Source organism: Myotis lucifugus, unplaced genomic scaffold, assembly GCF_000147115.1.
Source record: "Myotis lucifugus unplaced genomic scaffold, Myoluc2.0 scaffold_246, whole genome shotgun sequence".
NCBI classification, from domain to species: Eukaryota; Metazoa; Chordata; class Mammalia; order Chiroptera; family Vespertilionidae; genus Myotis; species Myotis lucifugus.
The window spans coordinates 1,287,251-1,301,866 of NW_005871294.1; the positions used below are offsets into that span (position 1 = coordinate 1,287,251).

Below are 14,616 nucleotides of genomic sequence, written 5' to 3' on the forward strand. Positions count from 1 at the left end.
GAGAAAAAAGGAAAGATCTCAAGTATATTTCAGATATAACCATTATAGTTTCCCAACTTTTTCCAAACAATAGATGTAATGTGCTCTCATTATTTTGTGCTTCTGACTACTGAGCCTCACATTTCTTAATGACATTTATGTTTCCTCTTTTTAAATTGCTTATTCATATCCATTGCTCATTTTCCTATTTTGTTTCTGATTAGTAATGAGCCTGACATTGCTTAATGACATTTGTTTCCTCTTTTTAAATTGCTTATTCATTTCCATTGCTCATTGCTCTATTTTTCTTGCTGATGGTTTCTTGTATATGATAGATATCAATTCCTTGTCAGCTTTAGACATTTCAATTTTTATCTTCCATGAAGTCTGTTAATTTTGACAGATCAGTTCATCAAACAAACGTGTTATCATCTTTAGAAATTACCAAGTTTATCAGTCTGGGTCCATTCAGGAGAGAAGAACTGCACAGTAATTTGAACAGGAGAGGAATTATTTATTTAAGGACATATTAACTATAACAGGGGACTGGAGTAATAAGGATTGGTTAATAACCAAAAGAGCTGGTGTGGCTCAGTGGCCCACACACCAAAGGGTTGTAAGTTCAATTCCCAGTCAAGGGCACGAACCTGAGTTGCAGTTCGATCCCAACTCCACTTGGGGTGTGTGTGTGTGGAAGGCAACCAATCAATATGTCTCTCTCATACTGATGTTTCTCACTCTTTCTCTCTCCTCCTTCCCTTCCATCCTCTCTAAAAATCAATGGAAAAATATCCCCCAGTGAGAATTAACTAACTAACTAAATAAAAGAATCAAAAGAGAACTCTAAAAGAATACAGGATTAGCAATATAAGGAATAGCCCCTACCTCTAAGGTTGATTGAGATAGTGTCCAATAAAGATCACCCCAGGAGCCTCTCCCGCCTCCACAGTAGCACTAAGGATGTCCGACTGACGGCTTAGGCCCGCTCCTCCGGGCCCTAAGCTGTCAGTGGGACATCCCCTGAGGGCTCCCAGACTGTGAGAAGGCGCAGGCAGGGCTGAAGGACCTCCCCCCCCCCCCAGTGCATGAATTTTGTGCACCAGGTCTCTAACACACACACACACACACACACACACACACACACACACACACACATATATATCCTTCCTATATAATAAAGAGGTAATATGCAAATTAACCCTCATGTCCTCACAGGATGGCTGCCTATGACCAGGCTGGCAGGGGGATTAGTGAGGGACGACCAAATGACTGAACAGCAGGCTGTGTGGGGCGACCAGGCCAGCGGGGGGGCCGTGAGGGGCGACCAGGCCAACAGGGGTGGTAGTTGGGGGCAACCAGGCTGGAGGGGGGGTGCAGTTGGAGGCAACCAGGCCAGCAAGGGAGGGCAGTTAGGGGTGATCAGGCCAGTACACAGAGGCAGTGAGGGGCGATTAGGCCAGCAGGGGGGACAGTTAGGGACACAGAGGCAGTGAGGGGTGATTAGGAGCCAGTGGTCCAGGATTGTGAGAGGGATGTCCGACTGCCAGGCGAGCAATTAGGAGCCAGTGGTCCAGGATTGTGAGAGGGATCCCGGATTGGAGAGGGTGCAGGCTGGGCTAAGGGGGACCTCCCCACCCCCCAGTGCATGAATTTCATGCACTGGGCCTCTAGTATATATATAAAAGAGGTTGCCATAAATCTACGTATTGTAGGGTGTTGGGAAGAGCCATGTATAGAGAGGTGTCTCACAAGAGACACTCCACTACAAACCACCTGAGGGGGGATGCCAGAAGTTGTTTCTGGCTGCTAGCTACCATACACTGAAAAAGCCAGCTGCTGAAGAAGCCATAGGCCTTACAGGAGCCAGACACTGGAGAAGCTGCCCAGAGCACAGAAGCCTAACTAGAAACAGGAAACAAACCCCTTTTTCCCTGCAATCTCTCTCTGGTGCCCTCTACTGACAAAGCTTAATATCTAAGAGCAGGAAAGGGATAAATATTTAAAAGGCCCAAATCCATTTCACAGAGCAGGCAAAAAGGTAAATTTGGAACTGAAAGGCAATAATTTATTTATTACTGGTGCACTAGGAAACCTATTCATTATTTTCAAAACTTGTAAATAAATGGAATAAACATTTATTCTGCCTTTCCTATTTTATGCAAAGAGCTGAGGTTCAAAAAAACCTTAGCATATTGTTTGTGGATTCCAAATAAATAAACTGGAGGACTGGCTTTGAGAGAGATGGGTTTATCAGGACTTACGTGCATACTGGTGGTGGCTGACCAGTGCAATCTTCCACCAGTCCCATCTAGCCTGCGGCCAGTGGGTGCGGGGGTAGGGAGGTGTTGGGAGTTGAACGTGCCAGAGAACAAGCTGTATTAGATAAAACACTAGCTGTTTGCAATCTGGGTCATATCTAGAAGCAGTTTCTCTGTGGCCTTTCTTAGGCCAAGGAGCTGGCCAGGCTCCCAAGGTCTCACAGTCCATTTACAGAGGGTTTTCACGATACCAGTATTCCCGCAGGGTGGGAGAGGGAGCTGGAGCATGGAAAGGAGCCCATGTACCCATTTACCATACACCAGAAACAGCACTTCCACAACATACCAAAACTTATGACAGGCAATGAAAGCAGTGGTCAGATAGGAATTTATAGCTGTAAATAGTTACATTAAAAAGAAGTCCTGACAATGGAGCATTATTCAGTGCTAAAAAGAAATGAGCTATCAAGCCCAAAAAAAACACATGGTGGAAACTTAGGTGCATATTACTTAGTGAAAGAAGCCAATGTAAAAAGGCTACATACTGTATGACTTCAACTAGATGACATTCTGGAAAAGGCAAAACTATGGAGGCAGTAAAAAAATCAGTGGTTGCCAGGGCTCAGGGGGAGGTAGGGAGGTACAGGCAGAGCACAGATTTTTAGGACAGTGAAACTATTTTGTATGGTACTTCAATGGTAGGTATATTGTCAAAACCCATAGACTGTACACCACCCAAAGTATGGACGTTGAGATAAAATCTATCAATATAGGTTCATAGATTATAACAAATGTGCCACTCCGGTACAGAATGTCTATAGTTGTGGGGTTGGAATGGGAGGTGCGGTTGTGCATGTGTGGGGAAGGGAGTATACGGGAACTCTGTATTTTATGCTCAATTCTGTTGTGAACTGCTGACACATGAAAGGCTGGTGCATGTGGCATTGTGAGGCACCCAGCAAGGTGGAGGAGGGAATGTTGTTGGTGAAAAGTTGAGTGTGGAAAGGAGGATGGATCCTGAAAGATCCTGAAATCAGGCAGGAATTTGGACTTGCTGTAGCACTCCCAAGAAAAGAAAGAAGCCCCTGCTTTTTTATTGTTAATAAATCCTCATATGAAAATAGTATGTTGCAGTTAACAAAGTACTCATGACAATTATCTCCATTATTCCTCACAAGAGCCTTGTGAGGTAAGCACAATTTTACTAATAAGGAAATAGAAGTGAGGAGGCTACCTAGTAGCTATTACATAGCAGACCCAGGGCCCAAGCCTGGATTATTCCTCAATCTTTCCTCTATACCACAATGCCACCGGGTAAATTCGATTTCTGTAGTGGAGTTTTTAGGCTGAAGTGACATTAAAATTATATTAAATTTTTAAAATTGATTTTTAGAGAGAGGAAGGGAAAGAGAGATAGAATCATGGATGAGAGAGAACCACCAATATTGATTGGCTGCTCCATGCATGTCCCTTGTCAGAGATTGAGCCCGTAACCGGGCATGTGCCCTGACCAGGAATCGAACCGATGACCTCTTGGTGCATGGGTCCATGCTCAACCACTGAGCAACACTGGCCAGGCAACATTAAAATTATATTAAATTTGGTTTCTACAGCGGAGGTTTCAGGCGAAAGTGATATTATTAAAGTTATATCCTTTTGAAAAATATTTATTGAGTATAAATAAATGTCCTATACATTAAATATCAAGAAATATTCATTACTGTTACAAGTCAAGCTGTAATACTGAGGGAACCATAGAATAAAACCATCCACTCATGACATAGTATTAATTCCATTCCAATACTGGACACAGTATGCTTTACTCACAAGACACAACAATATTCATCAAAAAAGGCCATCACTTTAACCACCTATAATACCGCAAATGATTTTGAATCATAATATGAAGAGTCCCAGAAATCCCATCTGCCTTATCAATTTTATCAGGTCAATTTGAGATAATGGAGTTAAACTATCATAAAATCTAAAGAGTCCCATTTCCTTGATTTTATTTCAAATTATAGGAATGAAATCATACATGCCCATTGATACTTTTAAGTAAGTTAGTCTTTCCTAAGAGAAAAGGAATAAAAATTTAGTACAAAGAAAGCATCACCCAAATGTTGAGTCTCTTAATGGGAAAAAAAAAAGAGCAATGTAATTAACTTTTCCTTCAAAGAAAGGAAAGAAACCATAATCTGTTATGATAAATTTGGAAAGATAAATATTTCCTAGTCCCAGAATATGTATTTATTTTACAAGATGTACTTGAGCGATGCAAGTCTATGAAGCAGGGATCTGTGGCAATCCGAATTCATCCACGAGAACTCCATCCTGTAAAAAGGAAGCAATGTTTAGTGCCACTATTTATCTTTTTTAAAAATTTTTATTAAATGTATTGGGATGATATTGGCGAATAGGATCACATAGGGTTCAAGTGTACATTTCTAAGATACAAGATCTAAATAGTATACTTTGTGCCCACCACCCAAAGTCAAACTACTAGTATACCTTCCATCCCTACCACCTCCCTACCCCATTCCCTCTGATAGTCACCACACTGTTGTCTGCCCATGAGTTTCAGTTTTATATCCCACATGAGTGAAATCATGTGGTTCTTTAGCTTTTCCTGACTTATTTCACTTAGCATAATATTCTCATAGTGCCACTATTTTTCAACTGATTAAAAAAATGATTACAAATATTTAATAGTTAAAACTCATCTCCAAATGTTTAATCAATAAAAATCAAAATCAGAAGATGAGAGATTTTTTTTTATGAAAGGTAAGGAAGGAAGTGATGAACCTGGACAAGAACTAGAAGAGATCAAAGAGGTGATCTTTACAGGGTAAAGGAAGAGTAAGAGAGAAACAGAAACAGAAAGAAACTGCAGTGTAAATCTAGAAAGGGGAAAACAGGGCTGGGAGGGTCCAGGAGGAGTTAGTCCTTGCCTCCAGATTCCCATTTTCACTCTGATCCCTAAAGTGAGCAATTAACTTTTATAACTTCCCAAATCCTTGAAGGAGCAGTGCCCCAGAACAGGCAGTTACCGCCATAACATACTGTCCTACAAACTTATAGGCAGTGATACTGCTATCAATTTAGAAACCATATCCCAACAGCACTTTAACTTAGGAACATGTGACCTTCTAGAAGTAGACCTAACATACATGCTTCAGGGAATTAAAAAGGTGGGCTATGGTGGTATTCATAAAAATTCTTTCACGTGTGCTGATAAAAAACAACCTATGCACCTGGAACCTTGAAGTGGCCAGAGGTGTGGGGGTGGTGTGAGGGAAAGAAAGGTAAGATGACCTCAAGCTCAAGGCAGATGGGAGGAGTAGAGTAAGGGAAGACAAGCATTTACAGAAAACAGCTATAAGGGACCTGAGAAATTATCTGGCCACTTTTTGCTGCCCACATTTTACAGGTGGAAAAACACTGATGAAATTCAGAGAGAAGACATGAATTGCTAATTTGCTCAAAGTTACACAGTGAATAAAGGTAGAGCTGAGACTGGTTTCCACTCAAGTATTCTGCCAACTACATTGTGCATGTTGGGAGATAAGAAAAACACCAGCACTGTAAATGTCCAGTGGCAACTAAGATGGAATCAGGATCTAAGATGGAATGAGCAGGATTTCATATGCAGCAAAATTTTATCCTACACTAGAGGCCCAATGCATAAAATTCATGCAAGGGGCTCGGCGCTCGCAGCTGTGGTGGCTTGCCTCGGCCCTCATTCAGCTGTCCGGTCTAATTAGCATATTACGCTTTTATTATTATAGATAACAAAGAGCTAATATGCTAATTAGACCGGACAGCAGAATGACCATCTGGACAAAGTCGGGGCTGCAAGGGCCGAGCCCCTTGCATGAATTTTGTGCATCAGGCCTCTATTTATAATAATAATAACCTTGTCACTTTGGACAGGGCTTTAAGTTCACAAACCCCTTACATACAAGATCTAATTTGATCTGCACAACAATTGTGTGAGATCATACCTGTATTTTACAGATGCAAGGACCAGAGAGGTTCGAAACAGCTAAGTGATTTGCCAAGGTCTCAGTCAGTGGCAGACTTCAATCCAGTGTCCTGCTTCTTTTACCGTATTGAATTAGAATCATTCTACATTAGGTTTTATACTTAAATTGTTAATCCCTAGTTTAAAAACATCCACCCTCTAATTAACCAGTGTTCCTGGAGAGTAGAACTTTCTTTTACTCTGCAGCCTAGCACAGTTCATGCATGTGCTGCTGATGTTTTTCCAGGAAATGTCTAAAACTTAAAAGGCACTCAGTGCAAGTTCACAACAAAGGTAACTTGTAATATTACATAAATTGTCATTGTCTAAAAACATTCCTGGGTCTACACAGCCTGTTCATAATCCAATGTGAGAGAACTGGGCTTTCAAGGGCACTCAAAATAATGACCGAGACAGTCTTTCCTTGTTTTAACTTAATAGTACTTTTTAGAATCCCAGACTGGTGATCAAGCATAAACCTTTATGATCTGCATAGAAATTACAAACAGAAAAAGCTTCCACCTTATTCTTTGTGTCAGTGGGAACACCTTCTGGAATTGCAGGTGCAGATGCAGCTTCATCCAAGTAAGAACTGTCTTCGTCTGCCAGAAGTTCATCACCCAGTGCATCCAACTCTGAAATTGAAATAGTCAACATAAAAAAAAGTGTGGAACCAAGAAAACTGGCAGCTTGTGTTAAGAAAGCCCAATTATTTATTAGATGAACATATAAAAACAAAGGAAAAGGGATTATTAATTTCTATTTTCAAAATAAAAGATTAGCATTATAAGAAATTTTCTATGGAACTGATGTGATAAAATCTACGAAAAACAAAAATCAAAGTCAAACAAACAAAACAACCATTCTTCATGGGTTTATAAGGCCCCCAGTCTTCGTGAGAAGAATCTATAGTTATCAGCTGACCAATTCAAATTAGAAAATCCTGATAATATTAAATGTAAAAAATTCTCTCATTTATTGATGAACTTGAAAGAAGAGAATGAAAATAGGCAGAAATTGTTGTATACCACGTGATCATTACATGAATCAGGCTTTTCAAAAAAGTATATGGTAAAGTGAGTAGAAAGTGCCCAGGAGGAACAATAATAGCAGGCAAAGACTCATTAGGGGAGATTCTAGATGGGAAATAAGAAAATTAAAAAATGAGTGGGGTTGGGGAGGCTCTAGGCAAAAGCAGAACATGGAGATGGGGCCTGCAACCCAGGCATGTGCCCTGACTGTAAATCAAGCTGTGACCTCCTGGTTCACAGGTCAACGCTCAACTACTGAGCCACGCCAGCCGGCAGGGCCCTACTCATCCTTTAGGTCCCATATCCCAAATATGTTAGATTCCCCAGTTATGTGCTTCATGATATCCCATACTTCTCTAACCACTTGTGCTCTTGCAATTAACTACTTGAAAGAAGCAGTTTCTTATCCCTGCTTAAGAAGCTTCATGAATTCAGGGGTCATATTTGTTTTCTCCAATGCTGAATCTCCAAACCTAACAGTGTCTGGTATATAGTAGATGCACAATAGTATTTATCAACTACTGTTTCTTGATCTGCTTTGCTATTCTGAGGGACAGGAGTTCCAGTAGCAAAATAGGGAGACCAAAATCAAAAGGAAAACAGCAGGGAAAGGCAGTGTTTAGATACCAAGCACTGGTCAGCAGAGGCCTTTGTGTGGACCTTCCTTCAGAGCTTGTCCATCCCAGAGTTGTAGGTGGAGTATGCAAGTCCAATGTGGCTGCCACACAAGCTGTCTTCCCAAAGGCTGGACCATAAACTACCTCTCAAGTAACCCTCACAGGAATTTACTCTAGCATTTGGGGAAAGGTCCCAGGAAGTTGCTCCTTTCAGACTCTAAAGCTACAGATGCATTGCTTTTCCCGTAACTTTACCTGCTTCTAGGTCATCTTCATCTAACTCTGGAGTGCCATAGCTACGACTCAGTGCTTCTTGGATTTCGTTTGCATCTTCCATCATATCCTCTAGCTGGTCTTGTAAATCCTATAGGAATATATGACACGATTTTTATTCATTTTTTACCATTTTACTCTGCCTCTTGCCCCTACTCTCTCCTCTGAACTTAGAAAGAAGTAATTTTTAAAAAGATGATGTACAAAAAAATGCAGAGCACATAACAAGTTCTCAACAACTGTTAGCTCCCCTCTTTTACCTCAGTCCTTGGCTAGTGATTATTTTTAGTCAACAGCTGAGCAGATGCTCCACTAAAGGACAGGTTCAAGAAACTCCTGCATGTTCCTTCTCATCAAAACTAAAAGAAAGTGAGCTTAAGGAAGTATTTTTTAAAAATAAAAAATATGAACAATAAAATGGCAATAAATACTTATCTATCAACAACTGAATCTAATAATAATAATAAATGAACAAGGAATCTAATGAACAAAATAAACTGATGAATAAAATAGAACCAGAGGCATGGAAATGTACTTTTCACATTACTGAAGACTCCATATAACAGGGTAGCGTTGATACTGCAGAAGGCCCAAATCAGCATCACTTACACTTCAGAACTTCTAGAGCAGTGGTTCTCAACCTGTAGGTCTCGACCCCTTTGGCGGTCAATGACCTTTTCACAGGGGTCGCCTAAGACCATCCTGCATGTCAGATATTTACATTACGATTCATAACAGTAGCAACATTACAGTTATGAAGTAACAACGAAAATAATTTTATGGTTGGGTCACAACATGAGGAACTGTATTTAAAGGGCCAGAAAGTTGAGAACCACTGGTCTAGAGCAATGCAAAACATTTGAAAACACTTTCCTAGCCCCCAAATCAGAAGTTTGTTTTTCCAAATAAAGGGTAGAAAGTAAAATGGAAAAAACATTTAAAATTTAAAAAGCCCTGACCGTTATGGTTCAGTGGTTAGAATGTCAGCCTGCCCATGGAAGGATCATAGGTTCGATTCCCCATCAAGGGCAAGTACCTGGGTTACAGGTTTACTCCCTGCCCCAGGTTGGGGCTCACGTCCCAGCCAAAACATGATCTCAAGAGAAATGCTAATTTTAAGGACCTAATGACATTATTAAAAATATAAAGAACATTATTAGAAAAGAGAACCAACTCCACACTAGGACTGTTTTAAGCATTCTACATGTATCTCCTCATTTGACACTCATGACAATCCTAGGAGATGGACAGCAACATAACTACTTTACAAATGAGAAAACAGACTAAAAATCATTGAATTAGAAGTAACAGAAAACTGGGTGTTTATTGGTGCTTATTATGTGCCAGGCATTGTGCATGTAGATACACCAGCTCATTTACTTCATCTTCATACTAGCCATATGTGGAATTAGGAACCTTGCATTAACAAGGAAAGTGAGACCTCAGGTGCCCTTTCTCAAAGTTACTTATTTGTAAATGGCAGGCCCAAAGGTCAGTCCCTTTTGTGCCCTTCCCATCACATAAACATTCATTTGGATTCTTTCAGAAACTAGTGCATTCTTGCAGAGCCAGTATATATCTCACCTCGATCTGGTCAATTTTCACTTGTTTGTATGCTTTCTTCATTTCCTTTACTCCCAGTTTCATAGCATCAACCTAAAAAAAAAGGTTAAGAAAAAAACACAATGTCTTAAAGAGCCATGCTGGTTAAACTGTCTTTTAAAAACCACGGGAAAGAGCACAAGAGTACAAAAATAAAATAAAATCACGGGAAAAGGTGCCATGGAAGTACCGTGGTCTTGGTGTCTTTCAATGACTGGATGGTGTAATTGGCTTGCTCCATGTTAAATGACTGCTGGGCAAGATTGTCCCGCTGCTGCTCATACCTTTGTAGAGTAAATTGAGAATGGCAAATGTGAGACAGATATAAATCCTCAAGAAGAAAGTATGTCTAATACTAAATAAGAATTTTCTTTTTTAAAAAGTTTTTAAATTAAATATACAATAAAATTGGCCAAAACAATCACTCTAACCCAGCAATTTTCAACCTTGTTCATTTCATGGCACACATAAACTAATTACTAAAATTCTGCGGTAGACCAAGAAATATATTTTTTTGCCAATCTAATAAGAAAATAGATATAATTTTGATTCATTCACACCAGATGACTATTGTTATGTTGGCTGTTGTCATTTTTTAATTTGGCAATCTAAGGGAAAAGAGGTCAGTGTTCCTGACTTGTCAGGTATTGCATGTTTTAAAAAGTCTTGCAGCGCGCCTATTGAAAAATCACTGCTCTAACCAAATATCATTTGATGCAACCCTCCAGCCTTTTTCTTTTGTATGTATTTTAGTTATAACACTATTTTCCATTTAATATTATAACATTTGTTGCTACAAGGTGTTAATATATATGTGTCTTTATAATGTTTTACATTATTTCCTATGCTAAATTCCCAGAAGTGGAATTCTGGGGCAAAGAGTAAGACTATTTAAGGACCCTTAAATCTCCTGGTGGGAGAGAACAAATATCCAAGATTCCCAATTTTACAAACAAAAATTAAAAAGGCACACTCTAGCCTGGTGGCGTGGCTCAATGGTTGTGTCAACCTATGAACCAGGAGGTTGTGGTTTGATTCGTCAGGGCACGTGCCCAGGTTGCAGGCTCGATCCCCAATGTGGGGCGTGCAGGAGGCAGCCAATCAATGATTCTTTCTCATCATTGATGTTTCTATCTCTCTCTCTCCCTTCCTCTTTGAAATCAATAAAAATATATATATGCATATATATATATATATATATATATATATACTTTAAAAGGCACACTCTAATTAAATAAATAATGGAAGAACCAAACCCTATAGATTTGAGCAGTCCAATACAGAAGACATAAGTCACATATGGCTAGTTAAACTTAAACTGTTAAAATTAAATAAAATTAAAGCTTCAATTCCTAGTCATACTAGCCACATTTCAAGTGCTCAATAGCCACCCATGGCTAAAAGATTTTGAACTGCACAGCATAAATATAACATCCCTATCATAGCAAAAAGTTCTGTTTAAATAGATGGTACACCCTGGCTGGTTTGGCTTAATGGTTGGAGCATTGGCCCTCGGACCCAAGGGTCGTGGGTTCAATTCCCATTCAAGGGCACGTAACTGGGTTGCGGGTTCACTCTCTGCCCCTGGTTGGGGAGCGTGCAGGAGGCAACCTGTAGATTCTCTCATTCTCTCTCTCTCTCTCTCTCTCTCTCTCTCTCTTCCTCCTCCCTCCCTTTCACTCTCTCTGAAAATCAATAGAAAAAATATCATAGGGTGAGGAGTAAAAAAAATTTTTTTAATGGATGGTGCTACAACAGATGTTGCTGAATATATAGGGGAAGAAAAAGCCAGCTAACTCTATATGTACATGAAATTTGTAATTACATGAAGAATGCTTATAAAATGGTATAAAAACCTGAGGGGATGGAAGATCATTTCTTTTGGTCAAACCTGTGAAAGAAAGGAGATTATGCATATAACTTACATCCGCTTTTGCTTTAAAACCCGCAAGGCTTTCTGCTTGACCATATTCTGAGGAGAAAATAGATTTTAATGAAAAGAAGTAAAAAGTATATATATGGTAAAATAAATCTTCCATATCCCCAAATGTACATATCTACTTATTCTCTTCTTCAAATTAGCAGATATGGTGTCTCCTGCATTATTTTTCAACTCGCAAGCACAGTCATTAAGCCTCAATTCTTCTTTCCCTTTGCATCCCATATCTCAGGGAATGAACTGCATGTCTTTTTCCTAGTGTATATTTATTCCACCCTCAGCCCCAACAGTGCTGATTTTGTATATCCAATTACCTTAGGAGATCCCCAACTTGGACATCCTGCTATCCACTCAAACTCAAACACACACAAACTCCTCAGCCTGCTCTCTCCTTGGAAATGACTAACAACGGCCCCATCGATCTCTCACTTCTTATATGAAAACCTTCATATCAACTTTACCTTTCCTCTCTCTGTTGTCTCTTCATGAACAGTTATGACTGATTGTCAGAACTCACTTTCAAATTGAATCATATCATTCTCCTGACTACCACCATGGTTTAAGCTTTCATCTCATCAAATCTAAATGAGCTTTCCTGCCACTAAAATGTCTGAGGAAAGCTTATCTCTTCCCTTGTCACTTTCTATATGGTTCCATAAATCATTTTATTTGTCTCCTCTAATGAAGGGAAAGCAGATGTTATTACTTCACAGATATTAATAATACCCAACATTTACTGAATGTTTCTATGTACTAGACACAGTACTTTGTAGGTCACATGAATTACCTAATTTAATCCTCACACTATTAAGTAGATATTATCCCCATTTTACAGATGGGAAAGCTGAGGTTCATTGATGCTAAGTAACTTGTCCTCACTCAATCGGTTAATGTTATAAAGATGGAAGCAACAAAGGTAGTTCTAGATCCACAATCCATGCACTTTAGTATAGTATTCTGTTTCTATGTAGCAGAAGAGGAAAATAAGAAATTAGGTGACTTTATCAAGGCCACTTTTTTCCCAGCATGCTACTCCTTAATCAGTCTATTACACCTATCTAACAGGACCAGCTTGGCAACTCATTATGCCTGAACATGGCTCGGTCCTTCTCTCCAGATTTGCCACTTTCTCAGCAGAATATGCTAATTCCCACATACATGCTTTTGGATATGTGATCAGTATCTTCTCTCCATCAGATCAAAGCCCCAGTCTCCATCTCATATCTGGTTGTAAACTCTCTTCCCTCACATAGGTTTTCTACTTACCAGACTGTGAGCATGCCTTCTGTATCTCTCACCAGCCCCTCACCACGTGCTATTTCCACAGGTGCTTAAATTAGGCTGTCACAGCAGCTCCTGCCTACCTTACCTTTGCAGGACTCTCCCTCATCTTCTTGATCTGATCCTTATACTTCACTAGCTCAGCATCCAGTCGAGAAATTTTCTTGTCAATGGATTCTGCCCTGCTGTCCACCTTAAGGGAAAAAATAAAAGGCAGTGGTCGTTATTATAATACTAGAGGCCCAGTGCACGAATTTGTGCATGGGTGGGTGGGGGGTCCCTCGACCTGGCTGGCGATCGGGGCCGATAGGGGCCCATCTGGCCAGCCGGTCCGGGGCGGGCAGTGGGAGGTTGACCACGGGAGATTGGCTGTGGGAGCACACTGACCACCAGCTCCAGCGTTGAGCGTCTGCCCCCCGGTGGTCAGTGCGCATCATAGCAACTGGTCCACCTGTTGTTCAGTGGACCAGTGGTAACCGTCCATTACCCTTTTATATTGATAGATACTTACAGGAGAAGAAGCAAGAGAGAAAGGAATATGGAGGAAGAAAAGAAAAATAAAGAGGATCACATGGTGAAGGGTGGAAAACACTTTGGAGGCGGGCTGGGCTCTTTACCAGCATGTGCCCAAAGGGGTGGGGTGGAATCCCCAGAAAGAAACTTTGGGGGGGGGGTTTATACACTATACTCCATCCCCCAGATTCTGACTTTCCAGGGTCTCCCTCAAGTGCGTCTGGGCAGAAAAATAATTTGAGAGTCACTCGACTAAGTGCAATTTCCCTAGAATCAGAAACTAGTCAGGCTAGTGACTCAACCAGGTGTGTGAAATGAGCTAGTGCGCTGTAGACTGGCTCGAGCTGGAGCTCTAATGCTGTTCCCTAGATAGAGGGTGGTGGCTTAATGTCCAGGACCAGGTTTCTGAATTTTGTTACTGAGATCCAGGATCAGGTACAGATATGTTGACCTAGGATGTCAAGGGAGTCCTGACGTGGGAGAGGGATGAAAGAGGGGTAATGACAAAGTGGGAAGTGTGTATGGTATAAGGAAAGAGCGAGTGGATGCGGCAGCGGGCATCAAGGGTCAGGTGCCAGTTGGGGGAGACAGCGATAGGCCAGGGGTCCCTGGTTTGTGGCGTCAGGAATGACCTGGGTAACAGGAACAAAGGTGGAGTGGAAAGGGCCGAGGAGTAATGGGCCCGGGACCGGGAATGGGGTGGAGGAGTAGGAGCCGGGAGCCGGGAGGTGGGTGGGGTAAAGGGGTTCAGAGGCCCAAAGCCTAGCTATGTGTGGTCAAGCGCCCACCGTGCCAATGCAGTCAGTCAGGTTGGGCGGCGGTGCCTTCGGTTTCGCTTTTCCGAAGAATCGGTTCATCTTGGCGGCGAAGAAAACCCAAACACTGGAGCAAAACCAGAAACGGAAGCAGAGACAACACCGCCTCGGTCTTGACTTCCGGCTCCCAGTGCGCAAGCGCACTGTACCTCTCGGAGTTTCCCGATCCCTTTGTCGGGTTTTCAGCTCGGCCTTTTCCGGGGAAGAAGAGCTCCAGGAGATTGGAGGTGCTGGATAGAAAGTCAGCAGGGGCGTGGCCACGCTGGACGACGTGAGGGCGTGGC

At 41.2% G+C, this 14,616-nt stretch overlaps 1 protein-coding gene across 1 annotated transcript; it reads right to left on the reverse strand.

The window, feature by feature from the left end:
- Positions 1–3,888: 3,888 nt before the first annotated feature.
- CHMP5 (charged multivesicular body protein 5) lies at positions 3,889–14,539 on the reverse strand. Its single transcript, XM_006098779.3, has 8 exons — positions 14,306–14,539; positions 13,093–13,197; positions 11,710–11,756; positions 9,975–10,068; positions 9,767–9,838; positions 8,165–8,273; positions 6,784–6,896; positions 3,889–4,571 (listed from the first exon to the last, which is right to left on the reverse strand). The coding sequence occupies exons 1-8, from the start codon at positions 14,372–14,374 to the stop codon at positions 4,521–4,523; spliced, it is 660 nt and encodes a 219-aa protein (XP_006098841.1). The 5' UTR covers positions 14,375–14,539; the 3' UTR covers positions 3,889–4,520.
- Positions 14,540–14,616: the final 77 nt, after the last annotated feature.

Excerpts from the sequence above, each read along its gene's own strand:
- CHMP5 (XM_006098779.3), bottom strand. The coding sequence starts at position 14,374 with ATGAACCGATTCTTCGGAAAAGCGAAACCGAAGGCACCGCCGCCCAAC. Across the intron at positions 10,069-11,709 it reads GTTTTAAAGCAAAAGCGGAT|GTATGAGCAGCAGCGGGACA; the intron begins GTAAGTTATATG and ends TACTCTACAAAG. Across the intron at positions 9,839-9,974 it reads TGAAAGACACCAAGACCACG|GTTGATGCTATGAAACTGGG; the intron begins GTACTTCCATGG and ends CTTTTTTTTTAG.